Source organism: Thunnus maccoyii, chromosome 1 (genome assembly GCF_910596095.1).
Source record: "Thunnus maccoyii chromosome 1, fThuMac1.1, whole genome shotgun sequence".
In the NCBI taxonomy this organism is placed as follows: domain Eukaryota; kingdom Metazoa; phylum Chordata; class Actinopteri; order Scombriformes; family Scombridae; genus Thunnus; species Thunnus maccoyii.
The window spans coordinates 16,394,267-16,413,661 of record NC_056533.1 but is presented as its reverse complement, the minus strand read 5'-3'; the positions used below and the strand labels follow the sequence as shown (position 1 = coordinate 16,413,661).

The window sequence follows — 19,395 nt, the reverse complement described above, 5'->3', positions numbered from 1 at the left end:
CCTGTTTCTGTGGTTTGAGTGAGTGAGTGTGTGAGCTGTGAGAGAGATGCAGAGAAGATGAATAATGGCGTATTAAACATTAAGGATGAGGGAGTAGCACAGCAATTATTTCTGTTCATATTTCATTGAAAACACTTAGATACATCCATCCATCTTTTCATCTGTTCCACTCCTTCCTCCTTTTCTCCTTCACTCTCTTTTAAAAAGTGTCATTCTGTGCTTCTTTCATTCTCTCAGTGTGTATAATTTTTTTTTGTCCTTCCTTCTTTATTTAATTTTGCCACTGAAGCTACTTCCCACCTCTCATCTGACTGGCTCTGTCTCTCTATTTCACTTTTTATTGGTTTTCTATTTAAAGTTGTGGCACACAACAGTTTCAACAGCTGCCATTCAATGGCAGTTACTCATTACAATAACACCACATCGGTATGAAGAGGAACACTTGAGTCAGTGTGTAGTATATGTGTGTGAGTGTGTATGTGTGTGTACGCTGAAATGGTTATAAATGTGTAAAAGAAAAACTGAATAAGATAAATTAAATAACACAAAATATTGTTTAAAAACACACATATTAATATTGCAAGGTTAATATTGAATTTAAACAATTTGCTAAAATATGAGTATATAAATAAAAATATAATTTATTTTGTTAATGATAAAAAAGAGAAAGTGCAGATGAGAAAGTAAGTAACCAAAGCCTATTTTTACAGTTAATAAACCTGCTGTATGAAGCAGCCAATCTGCAGGACTGGCATTAAGAACACTCAAGGTCTTTTTGAAATAATATGTATTGGCTACAAAAAAGTTTATCTATTTCTGAGCCTTTGTTTATGTGAAACATTGTGTTGAATGTTTCTGTTTCAGTTGTTTTTCAGCAAACAGGAATATTAAAAGACTGGAATCTGTTCCTAAACCATAGTTAATGTTGTGACAAAGAGAGCTGCAACATGGAGAAATAAGAGAGCGAGTCAGAGAGAGAGAGACTGCCCCAGTAGTGGTTTTGGCTGAATACGCAGGGTTTTCCAGTGTCTCACTGGGGGACAGGGGAATTTCACACACGCATGCTGGTTGCTTACACTGGCACATGGGGGTGGTACAGTATTACAGCACATTACCATCTCTATTTGGCATTGTTTGCTTTGCCTCATGCCTACACATACAAACACACATGCTCGTGCACACGCACCTCCTGACCATACAAGCCAACCACAGGCACCATGGGAATAGTCTATTGGCTACTGGCAAAGCCGATGCCTGGTCTGAGTCCAAGTCAGAGAGGAGAGAACTGTGAAGGGAAAATGCTACTGGATTTCAGCTTCAAAAATGTCATCAATTGGTTCTTACACATAAAAATCTATTGGGGGGTAGGGGATCAAATCCGCTTTGGAACACTTTAAATGTTTACATCTAAAGTTAGTTTAACTATTCCAGTTTCAGATAGGTAGTGAGTCTAGATAAGTGTGTCTACTGTGATGTATTTCTCTGTTGTGTCTCTGATATGTTCAGTTTTCATACAGACAATAATGTTTGCAATGCTTAATGCAGATGTTTGTGCCTGCATGTCTAAGTGTGTGAGTGTGTGTGTGTATGTGTGTGTGTGTGTATGTATGTTGTGACTGATGGCACAGGGCCAGCAACACTGCTCCTCCTCAGGGTAGATAAAACAAGACCCACAAATCACCCAGTCCTGACACCACCATGTTTGTGTATAAAGACAAGCCAACACTTCTGTTTGTCTGGTTGTATACCTTCTTTACTTTTAAGTGTTTTTTAGAGCACTGGGCCTCACACTGCTTTTGTTTTGTGGTTTGTGTATTTATGTTTTTGTTTTTCTCATGTGTGTGTGTGCAAGTAGCCTGGTCTTGTGTGCTCCTCTACTGTGCTTGATGGGTTTTCTTCTGTGCATGTGTGTTCATGTGAGCATGTTTGTGTGTGTTTGTGTCTGTGTAAGGGGCTGGGCCAAAGAGAGTGTGGCGGGAATCAGGTGTAAATTCAGTCATTAGATGGCTTCCAGAAACCAGCATACATAAATAAATGCATGACAAAGGGAAAGGGAGGAGATGGGGGAGGAGAGAGGAGGAGTGGACAGGTAAGCAGAGGGGAAGAGGAGGAGGATGAGAGAGGAGAGGGTTCAGAGATGACAAAGGAAAGGAGGGAGGAGGTAAGAATATCTGGAGTGTGAGCTTAGGAGGTAAAAGGGTGAGGAATGAAGTGAGTGTTACAGGAAAAGAGGAAAGGAGAGAGAAGAAAGAAGGAGAGAAAAGAGAAAGAGAAGCAGGTAATAAGGAGAGGAGGAGAAAAGAGGAAAAGGAGAAACTGTATAACTCAAGACAGGAGGAATAGAAAAGAAGGTTGATAATTGTGAGGAAGGAAATGGCACCAATGACAGAAGAAGGGCAGCAGGAAAGTAAAAAAGAAAACAACGAAAACAAAGAACTGTTTAGAGAGAAAGAAGAGAAAAGGGAGGTAAGTGAGAAGGAGAAATGAGGGCCAGGAGAGAAAGGGAATGAAGAAGGTTACAGGAGAATGAAAGAAGAGCACAGGAGCAGGAGACAGAAGAGAGGGATGAAGTACAAAAATGAAAGAGAGAGTTGAGGAGTGCATGAAAAGTGAGGCAGATGGTCAGATAAGGAGACAACATGTATCTTACCAGTCACAGTATAATTTCTGGGTCCCTCAATGTGTGTAAATATGGTTCCAAGACCGGTCTGGTTCAGGTGGTACCACTGCACTCTTCCATTGGGACGTTTAGGTTCGGACCAGCTCACATGAAGAGAGGAGGGGCTCAAGGCTTTTACCACTGGAGCCTGCACCCCCTCTGGGACTCCCTGGACTGTCACTGCCACCACCTAAACACACACACACACACACACACACACACGGATGTGGACATATACACAGAGGCACAAAACCATTACATACAGATGCAGACAGAAGGAAACACACACAAAAACATAAAATATAACATATTTCTGATATTTTACAGAATGTCATAAAGGTGTGGACAACAGATGGACTTCTGCCGTGATCATTTATGAAAGCAATTAACATGATCAAAACCTGATAAAAACATGCATTCAAATTCAGGGCCTCACTGTCTAAGGTAATAAACACCTTGTTGACAACAGAGGAAGACATTTGCTGGTGACATAATTTTTCACAAAAAAAAAAAAAAACAGAAAGAGGGACAAATGTGGAAAGGTGCATATTTTTATGTTACAATGTTCTGGCAAATGGGACTAAAACTGGAAGCAAATTAAACCAAAAGACAACATATCCACAACCTGCATTACTGGAAAGATCATGCTACAAAGCACCATGATGATTAAAGTGAATTTACTTCAGTATCACCAAATTTTAACACACTCTGACTGCATATACTGAAAAATCTGCAAGAAGTCTGTAAATTACAGGTGTTTTATACAACACTACTTTCTATTCTTGGAACCCACTGATCTAATGGAAAGAAGCATGTGAATTAATATATGTGAATACTGGATGAATCCAGGGACCAGAAAATGTTTCCAATGATTTAGGTTATATGGGTATTTGTGGGAACACTGGAGGCTAACATTATCTTGTCTCCATTTTTAGTCAGTTTTGTCTTCTCCAGTATACCACCCATGTAACATATAAGCCTGAAATGACCTACTCTACCATTTAAGCATTTTGCATGACAAAGAATTCAACTAAAAGCAATTTCAGCAACACAACTTACAATTAGAACTTTAATTATCATGTACTCTACTGGATCTGTGGGTTCCAGTTGCAATATATTTCCCAACCATTGCTGGCACAAAAGAAAAACAAAATAAATCAAAAAAGCAATCCCACAACAGGCCCAGCTCACGTGAAACAAATGACTGCTTTTTAGTGCAGTGTTGTTAGTGACCATGTTATTGTATATTCTTAGTGTAGTGTCTGTGGGCTCCTGTGAATGCTGGGTGAATGTGAGACCACAGAATCACTGGGCAATCTGCTGCTAATGGCAACAGGGATATCCTACCTTAATAGACTGTCACTAGCACTTCCCCCACCTGTCCCACACAGTGCTATGCAATTAGAACACTGCTCCTACAACTAAAGAGACACACGCGCACATGCACATGCTTACAAACACACAGGTACATGGAGGTATATGCACGCAAACACAAAGAGGAGGAAGAGAGGAAACAGCAAGGGAGGCAGAGAAGAAGAAGAATAGAAGGAAGTTGTAGGGGAAGTGTGCGATAAATCAGTGAGTGCTTCAGTGTGCTGTCAAGTATGGTATGGTATCTGTCAAGATTTTACTCAAATTTAAAGAAAATAAAAGCTATATAACCATCTAATATATGCCTGATTACAGTAACTGTAACTTAAAATCTCACTTTATTTTGCTGCAACTTTACTTTGGTGGACAATTAAAATCAAAATTACATACTTTAGGATCCAGAGTTGAGCAGTACATGAATACAAAGATAACGTGCATCTTATAATTCGACAGAGTAGACTGAATATATAGTATAACATATAAACATGACGGCCAGAATCAGTAAACACACAGAAACATACATTGCAGATACTTATATTTCACTCACACATATCAAAAAACTACAATAACTCACTAGGATCCTCATACCATCCTTCTTTTTGTATACAAAGAAATGGAAACTTGGAGGAACAAAAGAAAACAGGATTGTGAGAGACACGTAGAAAAGAGAGACGGTGGAATGTTGGACACAAGATGACAGTTGTTGTAAGACAGAAACTGGTGTTCGGACAGTGGAGAGGAGTGAGGATGAGAGAGGTTAGACAGAGGGAGAAGAGAAACGAAAGAGGAGACAACAGTTGGGAGAAACTGGAGAGTGCGGCGTTACGATCAGGGGAATGACAGGAGACAAATAGCAGAGAGAACAGGACAAAAGGATTCGAAGACAAAGGAGGACCAATCGCTCTTCCTACCTCTCTAAGTGACCAACTGTATTAGATCAGCACCTTCTGTTGTCACAGCAGGTGTGCGTTTGTGTGTGTCTGTGTTTGTTTGTCTGTGCCTGTGTTTGTGTATGTGGAAGGAGGGGGCGGGGGGGGCTGATGCCAGGTAATTGCAGTGGTGTATTAGGTTAGCCCAAGTTATCCCATAATTGGGACTGTTTGGCCAATTTTCACTGGTGTACAAACTAATCCAACTCACTCCCTTTCCACCCTCTGCTGAGAGTGGGTGCACTTGTTTGTGTGAACATATGTATGTGTGTGAGAGACAGGGAGGTAGACGGAGAGAACATGGAAGGCAGAGATTGAGTTTGTGGTGTAAGTGTGTATGGCTTTAGGAAGGTATGTGCATGTATACAGAGTTCTCCTGTTGGTCATGTAGTTGGTAAATGGAGAAAGTTTCCAGGCATGAGGATCTAGAGGTCTGCCTCCATATAGAGATGTTTTAGATATGAGAGGTCTAGTTGGTGCATCACACTGTTCGCTTTATTGCATTAGATGTATGCAAAATGTTAATTTAATTGCACATGTCGGGTGTTTATACCAACAATAAAACCTCCAGAGAGCACTTGTGGAGAGACTACATGACAAATTTGGCTGCTGTACAAAAAAGACAGACAGGCACAACAACAAAACACAAACAGTCAATATAAATGAATGTCAGAGCTTTACACTGTCAGTCTACCTGCTCTCTACCCAACGCAACTATTAAGTAAAAAACTTATTATGCAAACAGTCTCAACGTGTCTTCTAACATTTTACAATGTCACTGTAGTATAAACGAGTACAAAACAAATTCAGATAGACAACAGGAACAGATTACTGAATTACTTTGATAACCTTTCCAATTACTGCTGAACACACTGAGAATCAACAGCCAATTCTGCTCTAAACAGCTTTTAGTTGCAGCTTTAAGCCGATTTCAGCTCATTGCTTTGGTTCATAATATGATGCTTCCAGCAAATGAGCTCAGGCAAGCAGGCAGTGTATCCACTGGCCAGCATAAACTGGCAGGAAGTAAAGGTAAGAGAACGAATGGTGAAGAAAGTTGATTGTCTTGCAAGCTAAAGAAGCAGACGTTCAGATCTACAAGAACTACGACAAAGTTTGAGTGAATACTGGCCTTTTTGTCCAGTATGGCCAGCATACATGACTACAATGAACCGATAATGATGATTACTCGGTTGCTGTGTTTGTACTGGGTTTTTCATTTAAGCAGTGGTTTACTAGCACATACATATGTTATAATTGGGCTGTGCTGCTGAAAGTTTGTTTTTGAGTCTTTCTGCCTTCTAGTGGTCACAAGTCTTTTAATGTAGCTTTATAGTACATGTACTGGTTGTATGTCTTGAGACTGACAGGTCACTGTAGCACTGGATTTCACTTAGGTTCACTCACTTTACCTGGGCTCCATTCTTTACGTGGGTCTAGCTGCTCTGGCTCTAAGAAGCTACAACAAGGTGATGACCATGAACATGGAATACTGGCTACTTACAAGTAGCAGCCTAATCATGAGCATGTCCACTGATATGTATTGACTTCTTTGAGGATATAGGAGCCAACCAATGTTAAAAGTAAATACTTCTCCTTCCTTTATCTCTGTCCTACATCCATCCATTCCCATTTCATCTGTCATCATTCTTCCCAGCGTTCATTTATTATATACATTAATCCATCCATCATCCATTTATCTACACCTCACAACAAGTTCAACCAACTGTACCCCCATCCCACCCTCTCTCGTCCATCCACCCCTCCCAGTGACACATCTACAGGCTTCCTCTATATGTAAGAATGTGCAAAATAATGAGATGTTAAATTAGCTTTAAAAGAGAGAGAGACAGTTTTCAACGGGAGCTTTCATCATCTCTAAGCCGGAGAAATTAATTGTTGTGGTGATATCAGCTCAGCTACAGCCAGAGAGATAGCAAGGGGGAGTTCTATGTGAAGCTATTATGGACGCTATCACAAACATCAGCTAGGCTCAGCAAATCCAGAGCCTCGCATACAGGGGGAGAGCGGAAACAAGGCTAAATAACAACTTGTTCTGACATGGGAACAGTACAAGAGTTCACACAGTGTGAAAATATCACACACTGTAATTTTCTAACAACAAAGGTCAGACACAGATTTATAATTTATAAAATATACCGAACAACTGAGCAGCTGAATTCCGATGTAAAACAATGTCTAGAAATCAGCATCTGAGGAGGCTTTAATCATTTAGCTTAAAGGCCAGTAGCCAAACAACGGATCAGAAGAGCAGCCAACGGCAGATGATCAATGCTTTAAAGTCTGTGTAAAGGAAAATGAGAGATTTCTTTTTAAACACATTATACATATTAGAAAATAATTTCTGAAAATATGTGAAAAGACTGTGAACTATGTAGTACTGAATTGTGGAGTTAGAGCGTTAAACTGTTTTTCACCATTTCTGTGTTGAAGATTTTTTGGGCGGGCCTGAAATGGTGGCTCTATGATGTAGAGGGGTTACTAGCACCTCCTCCACTACATAAACACTAGAGCACACGTACTCATAGTTACTATTTTTTCACCGGGTGGTTTTACAAACTTTCATCAGAGACAACTGGGATTCACTTCAGATGATCAGCTGGTACCGGTGAATCAGTCAACGTTAGTGCTCAAGGAGTTATTTTAAACCCAGCTGAAACGTCCGTTGATGGCTGGAGCTGCCAGCAACTTCGGCTTCAGCACCAGCTGTTTGGCTGGGAGGACGGGTACAGTCAACTGATGAGACGCCGGCAACAGCCAACACCGGCTGACACTGGCCGCTGCCCGCTGCTTCGGCTTCAGCATCGGCTGTGCAACAGCATTTGCTGGGCAACATTACACCAAAAAGTACAGCGTGAGACAATTGCTCCAAGGATGATGGCCACAATGACGCCACCAAGGACTGTTCGGCAGATAAGTGAGTAACATAAAGTGCACCAAACTCCATTGAAAAAAATGACAATTAAAATAACAATGATTGGTGATGCTTTGCTTGTTAACTAGTCGTTTAGGTTACATTTTAATTGAAAAAAGTCCTTTTACCTACAAAATATGTGCCGAATTAAACAGTGGCTCCTAATGTTACATTATTTTTAAAATATCATCCATGTTGCTTGCCTTAAACCTATAAACAAAGCCTACTTTAAAGTGTGTATTTTTATACGAGAGTTTGGTATGAGCATTGTTAACTCAGACTGTTCATTTGGGCCATGCCTTCATCGCCTTCAGTGGACACGCCCCCAGCATTTCAGAGCAGAGAATACTGCTTATTTTTTCACGATTTGGCTGGTTGGTTAATTACACATTGTTCTGTGGTGTGACAAACTCAGAATAGGCATTTATCGTTGCTTTACACAGACTTTAAGATTGCTTCTGTAAATGTACCCAATGTGAAGTAGGGAGTTGCATGTCCAGGCAATTTCTCCTCAACAGAACAGGAAAAGTGATCTTTGCATACTTATTCTCAGACAGGTATATGGGAAAATAAAAGATGAGTTCAAGTAACAAAAGCAACTCCTGCACACTGTCGACTATTATGGTAAATTTATTGATTAGCTATGTTCTGGCCAAATGGCAAAGAAGCTAATTTTTGTTCCTTGACAGACACAAACACTGACAAAACACTGATTAACAAGTAACAATACACCAACATATGTATGTTCTCCTTTTATCTATCAGATGATGCTAATAGTAATTAAAAGAGGGGGCTATGTTCTCTCTGATTTCTCAGTCTTTTTCACACACACATGCACACACCAACACACTTTTTTCCCCACACCTCTCTCTTTCTCTTTAAGTATTCAGGCTAAATTAAAGGAGTGAACTAAACTACAGAGTAAAGTGGTGCTTAGTTCAGTGAAGCTCAGTCCATCTTTTGAGAAGCCATTAGATAATCATACAGGGGAATAATGTCTTTAGGAAATGGGGTGCTACAACTGAGTACAGTTTTGCTGTGTGTGTATGTATCTGTATGGATGTGTGTAAGAAAGAGAGGGAGAAAAAGAAAGAAAAGGAGAGGAAGCTCTACATGGAGCGCTGATAATGCAGACAATCAGCTAAAACAGTAATAGCAAGAAGCAAAGGAAAATCCCATTTCACCTACAGGTGCAATCACTAATATTTGACTTTCTTTTTGTACAAAACAACTACAAAATAACAATTGTGAAGTGTCACTCATCAATGCAATAATTACTGGTTTTCTCAGTGGCTGCTGCCAAGATGTCAAACGTTTCCATGTGCAGGCCAGCCATGTGTGTTTGCTTTGAGTGCTCCAAACTGAATGCTCCAAAATTGTCATAATTGCGTAACAGGTAAGCATAAGATAACATGCCAGCTAATGTTGTGATGCAACACAGAAATATTAGTGAGGCACAGCAAAAATACAGTATAATAGCACTGACACGAATATTCTTACCTGTGTGCTATCAGTGCAACCAGCCCGGTTACAGACCTGCAGCTGGTAACTGTATTCCTGGAAAGGCCTGATCCCACCCACATCTGTGAAACTGTTCTCATCACCGCGGTAACGCTCTTGTCCATCACGCAGTATAACATAGTGGGTTATGTCCCCTGGTGAAATGAAAAAGGTGGTTCAATTGATAATTAATTAATTTCTCAATATCTAATAGATTTAAAACATCTTGACGTTTTTAAAAAATCGCATCCACATTAACTGTGCATACTGCCCTACTCAAGTTACTGAACTGATCCACATCTACAGAGAAGGGAATGATTTTTTAAGCACATCCAAAAAGTAGTGATAAGTACATGCGCGCACACACACACACACATATATACATACCATTAGGCCTGGCAGGTGCTTGCCAGCGCAATTGGATGATGTCATCTCGTTCACTTAGCCGACTCCAGCGGGGCGGTGCCACACCCCATGGTTTATCTTCACTGGTGGTCACTGTTCTAACATCACTGGAGCCTCGTCCAAAGCTGTTCCAGCCCCTCACTCTGTACTCATAGGTGGTGAAGGGCTCCAGGTCAGAGTCTAGTAGAGAGGAAGAGAGGAAGAAGGGAACAAAGGAAGAGAAATAAATAATTTTGTAAATATATAGGCCAATGAATAAATCTCAGTTATATCATGAGTGCACACATAGTATAAACTAAAATTCCAGTATGCAAACAGTCAATTTGTAAATTTGTTATGAGTTCTTTCCAAAAGAGATAATATTCTATTAAAATGACATATTGTGGGGATAGATAGAAAAGAGACTTAAATCTGTTGTGGATTTGATGGAAAAGTCTAACTATGATTTTATCAAATAATCAGTACAGTATCAACAATAATACACATTACAACATGGACTCTTTGGTGTATTGTTTTAATGTATTTGAGTGTATGTAATGGCACTAGCACAATGAGAATAAGGGATTCCTTTTTTGCAAGGGCAATCTTTACACATTATTTACAAAATAGAGAAATATTTTTGAATAAATTTATTTGCAGCTTTGCACTCCTCACCAGCAAGATTATAAAAAAATATAAATGAATACAAAAGGTGTTCACCAAAATAATTCTGATAGATTTGTGCCCTAAAATCTTTAGAGAAATCGTGCCCTTAAATAAAACTTGTACCATTCATGAAACATATGGGAGACGTGTTCATCCAAAGAACTTGTAGTTACAGTAACAATAATTCCATCTTTAAGAATGTGTGTACAGGGAGCTGTATTGCCAATTTAAGTAGACATTATATGAACATATACCAAATATATGCACTATCACTGGCGCATAGTTGTAAATGTCAGGCGGTGACTGAGGCATTCTGGGAAACAGGTTGTTACAGCCCTTCTGGTGAGGTATACATACAGGAGCATATATACATACAGATGTACTCGCACACACTCACACACATACGGGATGTGCATTATTTTTAGGAGTGCTAAGGGACTGCTGCTGTAAATGAGACCATGTTTTAACCGCCAGTCTGGGACTCTTGTCTTTACTACTGTGGAAACTGAAACTGCAAAAAAACACACATAGTGACACCCACATGTAAATTAATCACTGGACGTGTGAACATAGATACATGTGTAAAAAATTCAGTTTAAGTGTTTGATTGAGAACTGATTCCAAAAAGTATTAAAAATATACATTATGTGTGGGCAATATATAGCCTATTTACAGCACATGTGCACCTACCTGTGTGTGATCTAGTTTAGGTTTTTTACCAGGGGAAGTATAGCATGATACCCTGTGTGTGTGAGTATGTGTGTGTATGTGTGCACAAGAAACATCTGGTGTATGGTGGGTGGCGACAGCTTTATGTGCCTCTGCCCAGATGGTGTCACAGCATCGCCTAGAAACTCTTATCCTAACCGCCCCATGCTACACACACACACGCACATACACACACATATAAAGTAATAGAAACACATATCGAAAACCACATTCCACGCACGGGCACACTTAAATAGTAACTAACTGGGATACTAACACACACAAAAAAAAATGTAATTATGGGTGCACAACCACCCATACGCACACGTAACACCCACAACCACAATTAGTCTTGATTAAACAGACTTAACTACCCAGATAAATAATGTGCAGACAGACTGAATATCCGGACAGACACGCCCACAAACACCAACACACACATACACTCCAACTCCCATTGGGCTGATAAATAGTAGAGAATGTTCAAATGGCATTTAAACGCCCATCTCTAAGTTTTAATGACACACCAGTGTACAGCACGGAGAGAGTTACCACGTTACAGCTATTAATGTACACTGCAACAGCTGTCTTGGTGGGTGTGTGTGTGTGTGTGTGTGTTTGAGTGTGTGGAAGGGCATCTGTCTCGAAAAGCTCGCTGATTGCAGCGGCTGAAACATTTAGAGTAAATGCAGAATTGGTTTCTGCAGGCTCACAATTTCTATGAGTTGTGTGTTTCACAGATGGTTATAGGCTGTATTAGTTATTCTTCATAGCGAGTCCTATTTTCCAGCAAAGTCATAGGTTAGAAGCAGAGATGCAAATACATTATGAATGGTCAAAATGTTTAAAACTAAAATAGCTAAAGGCGTACAGGCATGCTGACACCAGATAAAAGACTATTAGATTAAAATATCCTTAAAGTAAACTTTTAAAGCGCTCAAAGGCAATGTGGCTGACTTCAGATTTCAAATTTTAACAACAACATGTAAAAGAAAGTTGTCTGAGAAAACTACTTGTGTGATGTCACTCAGGTAACTTGACTTGGTACTTGAAATTTTAAAAATCTGAAGGAGAGAAAAGCCTACTGCAGACTTGCTCTCGGAATTAAGTGTTTAATCTGCCTGGCTGCTCAGATCATTAACTGACTCACGAGCAGCTAAAACTTTAGTTTCTAAATGCTAACAAGGCTTCATGTTTGAGGCAGAGTACAGTGAGGAGCAGTGATGACAAATTTGATCAAATAGATGGCAAAATAATTGTGTCAATTGCAGAAAAAAAGAATATAAAAATTCCAAAAATCAGATACTTACCCTTGAACAGTACTTTTCAATTATTCTAAACTATATTATTTCACTGAACACACACACCTATACACACAACGTGATTACCTGTATACGTGTATCTGTTGGCATCTCCGCTGTACACTACCTCCTCATGAGATGAGCACAGGTTTCCCTTGTATCCCAGGCTGCCAATGTGTGTATGACTGTGTGTATTTGCTATTTTGTATGTGTTATCACTCCTGTTTGTATGTATATACAGGCCTGTAGTGAGAGTTTCCTGTGTGGTGTTGATGGAAGGTGAGTATGTTGAGGGTGTGTCAGGATGTGTGTCTGCAGACAGGACCCATGTGCAGGCAGTCATAGATGGATCGAGGTCACAGGAGCCACAGTACGCTGTAGAGGCTGCAGCTACAGGACACACAGTGGCCTGCATACACTGGTGCTGGACAGAGGAAGGAGAAAGACACAGGTAGAGATGGAAAAAATTGAGAGGAAGAGAAGGGATGGGGAGGGAAGACGGAGGAGTCAAACAGTGTGAGGGCAATAAAGAGCAAAGTCAGGGGAGAGGGAGACGAAAAGGGAGAAAAGGGAAATATGAGGTTCAAAATTTTTGTTTTCAGTAAATCATATCTATGATTGCACTGCACAAAAAGAAAGACTAACAGAAACTGTTGATCTTATATGTTGTAAGCAAAAATTATATTAATTCTTAGGTGTCTCTAACACACATACATGCAGCATGTGTGTGTTTGTGTGTATGTGTGGTATGCATGGTCCTTAATGACATCATTAGAGCTAATGAGAGTTCCTACCCTTTGTCCCTGTGTGTGTGTGCCTTTGTGTGTGTATGTGTGCATGTCTCATGCTGACTTAGGAACACACAAACACCACATGACCCCAGTTGATAAATGGAAGATGGCCCAGTCCCCAACTCCTGATGTGACAATGTGTGTGAGTTTGAGAGAGAGAGACAGAGAGATTCTATCTAACCCCTAATGTCTCCTGGATACGTAAACCGAACATCTCTCTTGGGCTCTTTTTTTTTGGCTCTACATGTGCCAGAGACCAACTAGTGTCTCCAAAGAAAATACAAATTTATGTATTTGAATGTAATAATATACTAGTAATACTACTGATAGGTAATTTATATTTAATAATACATTTTATTTGTTATTGACTTTGTATATGTAGCAAATCTAGTTTTTCTTGTTTATTTATGTCTCTTATCCAACAAAGTCTGTGAGGAACAACAGAGGGATGCAACAGTTTTTCTTCCACTAATATACTCTTCAGGAAATACAGACACCAAAAAAAAATAAGACAGTGTGTTGTGTAATTAAAAGAGTAACATACAGACACAAAATATCTGTAACCACATTGATCTGATGAGCTGCAAATGTTGCCAAAATATCTTTGAACAGTATTATAATTGTGGCTGCCGAAGAACAGACTACTTGAGGATGTTTTTCCCTTGAAACACTTCCAGTGGACATTTGAACTGCAGCAAAGACAGACATAGCTATGATGAAACTGGGACACTAGACAACCGCATCACTGAGAGGAAACAAAGAGAGTGTGTGTGTGAGATGTAGAAATAATTAGCTTGACAAATTGACAGTTTAAACCTGACTGTGTTCTTGATATTTCCTCATTTATGGTATACTATATGTATTAGCAAATACACCACATAGTGTAAACAACAGATTAGATTTCTCTCTATCTTTGGGAGAACATTCACTTACTGGCACATAAACATCAACACAGAGACCCCCAGATGTCCATAGAGACGTGCACATTGCAAACATTGGGCCTCATGCAAGAACATCTTAGTGTTCTTATCCTAAATCTCTCCTACTTTTTTCAGTGAGGCTCACAAACTTGTCATAAATTACTAATTTCAGTCTGATGAATGCCACCTGCTCATGAGATTTCCTGTTTGTGAGATTTGGTCATTTGATTTGATTGTTCTGCTCTGTTTGCGCTTTATTTTTCACACTGCTGAGCTTAAAGTCCTGTTGTCAGAAATCAGCAGACAAAAAAACAATTAGAAAATATTAATAGTACAGCTGTCAATGATGTGTCATCAGAGCAGCCCTGTATTTTGACAGAAATGAAGATGGAATATTCAGACTGACATGAAGTTAGATGCTAAAAAACATCTTTCTAATTCAAATCAGTTGAATTGACAGGGATATTAGACGAGGGAATATTAAAGCCTACAGTAGGTGATGTTGCACTGCCAAGATGCAAAAGAGGACACTGGACAGCAACCAGCATAAAGATCCTGAGGCAGCTGTAAGAGTGACTACTGAAATGTATGAGTTGCTGTGCTGGAAAATTCCACTAAAATTCATAAAATCTATAAAGCATCTCAGTAAATTGGCATGCCATAATAATGATGATGATGATATGGTAAACAGAATATTAAATTTACATTAAGTTTTTTAGCTATACGTTTTATTTTAGTTAATTGTGGTATCACATTGAAACTAATTAATTCAGATTAAGACATGATTCAGGTCAAATTAGTATTTTTTATCCAGTGGAGGAAGGCAGACTGTATGTACATGAGTTGTACAAAAGATCTGGACCACTTGTGAATTTCGCTCATGCCTAAGAAAATTGGTAAACACAAATTCACATAAATCCCTTGTACATGCCATTTAAGAACAAATCTGCTGGTACAAGTAGTTCTTACATGAGGCTCATTATTTCACACCCAAACTCACCTGTATTAACAGGCCGGGTGTAGGTCGGTTAGCACACACGTGTCGTTGAGGGTCATAGCCAATCCCATTGCAGCATTCTTCTTCCTGACGTATAACCTTTGACCCACAGCACTGCAGTGTGACTGTGGCATTGCCAGCAGGGTGCATTGTAGGAAATCCGTCACTGCCCACACAGCAAAGAGAGGTTGAAGAGTTTATGTAGTCAGGACCGCAGCAGACAAAACCTAAAGACAAGAAAATATGCATATCATTATTGTTTAGTGTGTAGTTTTATTTTTGATCCTACTTGAGCAGTAAAGTAAACTGGTTAAAACCTGGTGCAATAAGTTATACAGATGAAGGAAATTCATTTTTATGAGCCACCTTCACATACTAAAAATGACAAGTATGTGTTTAAGCTTCAAATGAGTTAGTTTTAACTTCTTGAAATTAAATTTTGCTGCCAATTTTGGGAACCATATTATGGTTGTCAAACAATACTAGCATTTTCAAGAAATCAGTATTATAGTGACGCCACATCATCTACAGTATAAATGCCTTTGGTCCTCCCAGATCATTGAATGTCTACAAGAATAAGCTACTGCTGAGCTGCCAGTGTCAGCTCCTCTTGTGCTCCTGTCCTCACCTATTTTCTGTCTTTTCTCCTGTCTCCTCCTTCCATATAGTACACTCTTCCTCAATCTCTTCCCTTCCCCTCCTGATGTCATACTGTAACAATATCTAAGTAATGCAGGACTATACTGTCTTGCTTCTACACTTCCCAACTTCCTTCCCCTCTCCTCTTTAATCTCCGTTTTCTCATCTGCGCAGTAACGGTATTTAGGTTGCTATGAATATTAGTGTGCATCCTCTGTTATCTCCTCTCATATCCCTCCTTCTCTTCCTCCTTTTCTCCTCACCTGCATGCCTCTTCTCCTTGCCTATATACATCTATCTGTACGGCAGTAATATTCAGGCTACGCCTTCTGAGGAGTGCAGGGGGGAGAGGATGTGTGTTTTTCTGAGAGCTGCCATCTCTGACAGTGATCGGTGATGCCTGTCTGCCACCACTTCACCTTCAGCAGCAAGGTGACATTTAAAATACATGCTATCACTCCATTTCCCTGTAAATGTTTTTCAGCTGAATATCAAATTTCAAATTCATTTCATTCCATTTGAAATTCAAATAACACTGAATAACTGACAAATCAAGATAATTGTAGTGTAACAAGTACACTAACTAAATCTATTGTAACGACAATAGTTACATAACAATTATAGGTCCAAAACTTCATTAAGTCTAATTACATTTGATGTTGCCTTATCCACTTTTTGAATTGGATGTACACGATACCAAGTCAACACTTTGGATATTTTTTTTTACTGTTAGTGAGAACCCAAACTTTGGGTTTGCACTAACAGTGAAAAAATTAACACTGCTATGTACTATACAACTCTGATACCTCAACAAAGGAGAGAAGTGCAGGAAAATTGAACACTGTGTGTTAGATAAAGGTGATCAACACAGCTTAGCTAGGGGGGGACTGCTTTGGCCTTGCAATGGATTAGGGCTATAATATTGTCCTGCTATAATACTGAGTCAGCAAAGTAACCCCCTGCTGTGAGGATGCATAGGAAATACAAATGAGTATGGCATGGCACGGAATGGCACGAGTAAAATATTATATCTGTGCTGATGGAAAAAGGACAAATTGTATTTTAATGAGAGTCCAACAGTAAAAGCTTCTCATTTTAAATCAGAGTCTGAAAAATTGGAAGAACCCCTGGTCTTTTGTGATTATTTAGCTTACAGTTAAAAAAATCTAACTTTCATGAGGTATTTAACAAATTTATCTGAGCAGTTGATGACATGCTGATCTGTGGCACTATCTACCCCCAGCTGTGGTACCCATTTTATTTGACAGCAGACATTAAACACTAAGTCATTGCTTTGTATCATGGCCTTGCCCTTTAATGGGGCTGCAGCTAGTTGCGGAGTGATAAATAACTTATTGTTTAACACCTTAATCAGCGTTCACTCTTTGTGCACATGAAATGCTGATAATATAAGCAATCATTTCACTTAAAGGCCAAAAGTGGAGAATGGCACATATTTTCTCGTGTGCTGTTGCAGTGCATTATATCCTCACAGCATCCATCACAGACACCATGTGACAGGAAAATGCATGTGTATGTGTGTGTGATTGTGTGACATAAAGGCAGTCTGACGGCTAGTAACTCACTTAGCAGCGGCAGCTGTTGCAGAGCGGAGGCTTGGTGGCCAATTCCCCCAGCGCCTTACTTCAGCTTCAATGACGCGCAAATAAACAGCTCAACACTTTTCCAAAATAGCTTTTCTCCACTCATCCCTCCTCCTTTCAGCATCCTCACTTCTACGCCTCCCTTTCATCTGGACACCAGGACCTCAACGTCTCATAATTTTCTCTCATTAGCCTCCTCTCCATTTACTCTCCAACAGTCTGACTGTCTTTCCATGTATTGTATCAACAGGGCTCTCTGTTCAAACACTCTGCATAATCTTGATTCTCTCTCATACTTTTTTCTGACTCTAGGAAATGCCAACTTTATCACTTGTGACCTGAAGTTCATGAGTTATATCGAACTTCTCCTCCATCTGTTCTTTCACTGATCGATCTTTCTTTCCTGCATCCCTAACTTCTCACCTAAATCTTTCGATCTCTGCAGCTGTCTTTCTCTTCTGCACCTTTCATAGTTCATCCATGTTCTACCTTCTCATTACCCACTTACCCATTTCTCTATTTCTCTTTTGACCATATACCTACTGGTTCCTCTCCTGTCCTCTTTTCTCAACCTCTCTACCCCTTGTTCTCTTGCGTCCACTCTCCTCTTGCCCTTCCCTACTCTCTCTATCTCTCTGCATCCACACAGTTCATAGGTCTGCATCGTCTGTTTACTATTCTGCTGCTAAACTTCACTATTGTATTATCACCCATTCAGCAGAAATCCAATCCCTGTCTTTGTAAGCGTTATCTGTGTATGGGTGTGTGTGATATGGTTGTACATTTGTGTTAATGTTTTGAAACACACACCTATTTTCTCCTCCTCACAATAAGCTGTGTGTATTTGTGCATGTGTTCGTGTATGTGTTGACAACATTTTATCACACACCTCTTGTTTTCTCTCTTGCATCGCAGAATGCTTCAGCCCTAATCTTCAGATTTACGTTGGATTTGCATACATTCGTTAATAGCGTCGGGAGCGCCGCGTCAACACAAGGTGCTTAGACAACGTGAATTATTATTAGGGTTTCAGTCATTCCACTTAATGATAAGTCAATATTTAGCCCTGCCAATGAACTACTGATAAAAATGTGTGTTGTGGATTAGGGTTATCCGAGCTCTCTAGGAGACCAAAACCCCTCCACAACTTTAAACAAACCAAACACTTTTAAATACCTGAATATATTACAAGGGGTTTGGCACAAAGTGCATAGCAAGTGCACAGACACACGGTTTGTGTGCATGCATAGTAGCACACACACACACACACACACACACACACACACACTAGCACACAGAAACAAAGGAGCATGTAAAAAGTGACTTACTTAAGAATAATAATACACATATGTATATATATGTACAGACACGTGTGGTATGTATGTGTATAGTTGAACGAATATAAAATAAAACAAATTTCAAGAACTGCCTTTTTTCATCCACGTAACATTGCAAAAATTAGGCCATCCTGACTCAAAAAGATGCAGAAAAACTAGTCCATGCATTTGTTACTTCTAGGCTGGATTATTGCAATTCCTTATTATCAGGCTGCCCCAACAAGTCTCTAAAAACTCTCCAGCTGGTCCAGAATTCAGTTGCACGTCTACTAATGAAGACTAGAAAAAGTGATCATATTTCTCCCATTTTAGCTTTTCCGCACTGGCTTCCTGTAAAATCCAGAATAGAATGTAAAATTTCTTCTCCTCACCTACAAAGCCCTTAATGGTCAGGCATCATCATATCTTAAAGAGCTCATAATACCCTATTACCCCACTAGAACACTGCCCTCCTTGAATGCAGGTTTACTTGTGGTTCCTACAGGCTCCAAAAGTAGAATGGGAGGCAGAGCCTTCAGCTATCAGGCTCCTCTCCTGTGGAACCATCTTCCAGTTTTTGTCTGGGAGGCAGACACCCTCTCTACAATTAAGAGTAGGCTTAAACTTTATAGTTTAGGCCAGCCCAGGTTTGCCTTGGACCAGCTCTTAGGTATA

The 19,395-nt window shown here is 39.7% G+C and overlaps 1 protein-coding gene across 5 annotated transcripts in view; it reads right to left on the bottom strand.

Moving 5' to 3' along the window:
* The window catches only part of ush2a (Usher syndrome 2A (autosomal recessive, mild)), a 237,332-nt gene that overhangs the window by 49,873 nt on the left and 168,064 nt on the right, over window positions 1-19,395 (bottom strand). For all 5 annotated transcript variants that reach the window (XM_042395524.1, XM_042395835.1, XM_042395601.1 and 2 more), the window contains exons 63-67: window positions 15,165-15,388; window positions 12,541-12,877; window positions 9,782-9,979; window positions 9,395-9,549; window positions 2,651-2,849 (exon numbers count right to left, since the gene is read on the bottom strand). In XM_042395524.1, the coding sequence (XP_042251458.1) occupies window positions 2,651-2,849; window positions 9,395-9,549; window positions 9,782-9,979; window positions 12,541-12,877; window positions 15,165-15,388 (1,113 nt within the window). The remainder of the gene's footprint in view (window positions 1-2,650; window positions 2,850-9,394; window positions 9,550-9,781; window positions 9,980-12,540; window positions 12,878-15,164; window positions 15,389-19,395) is intronic.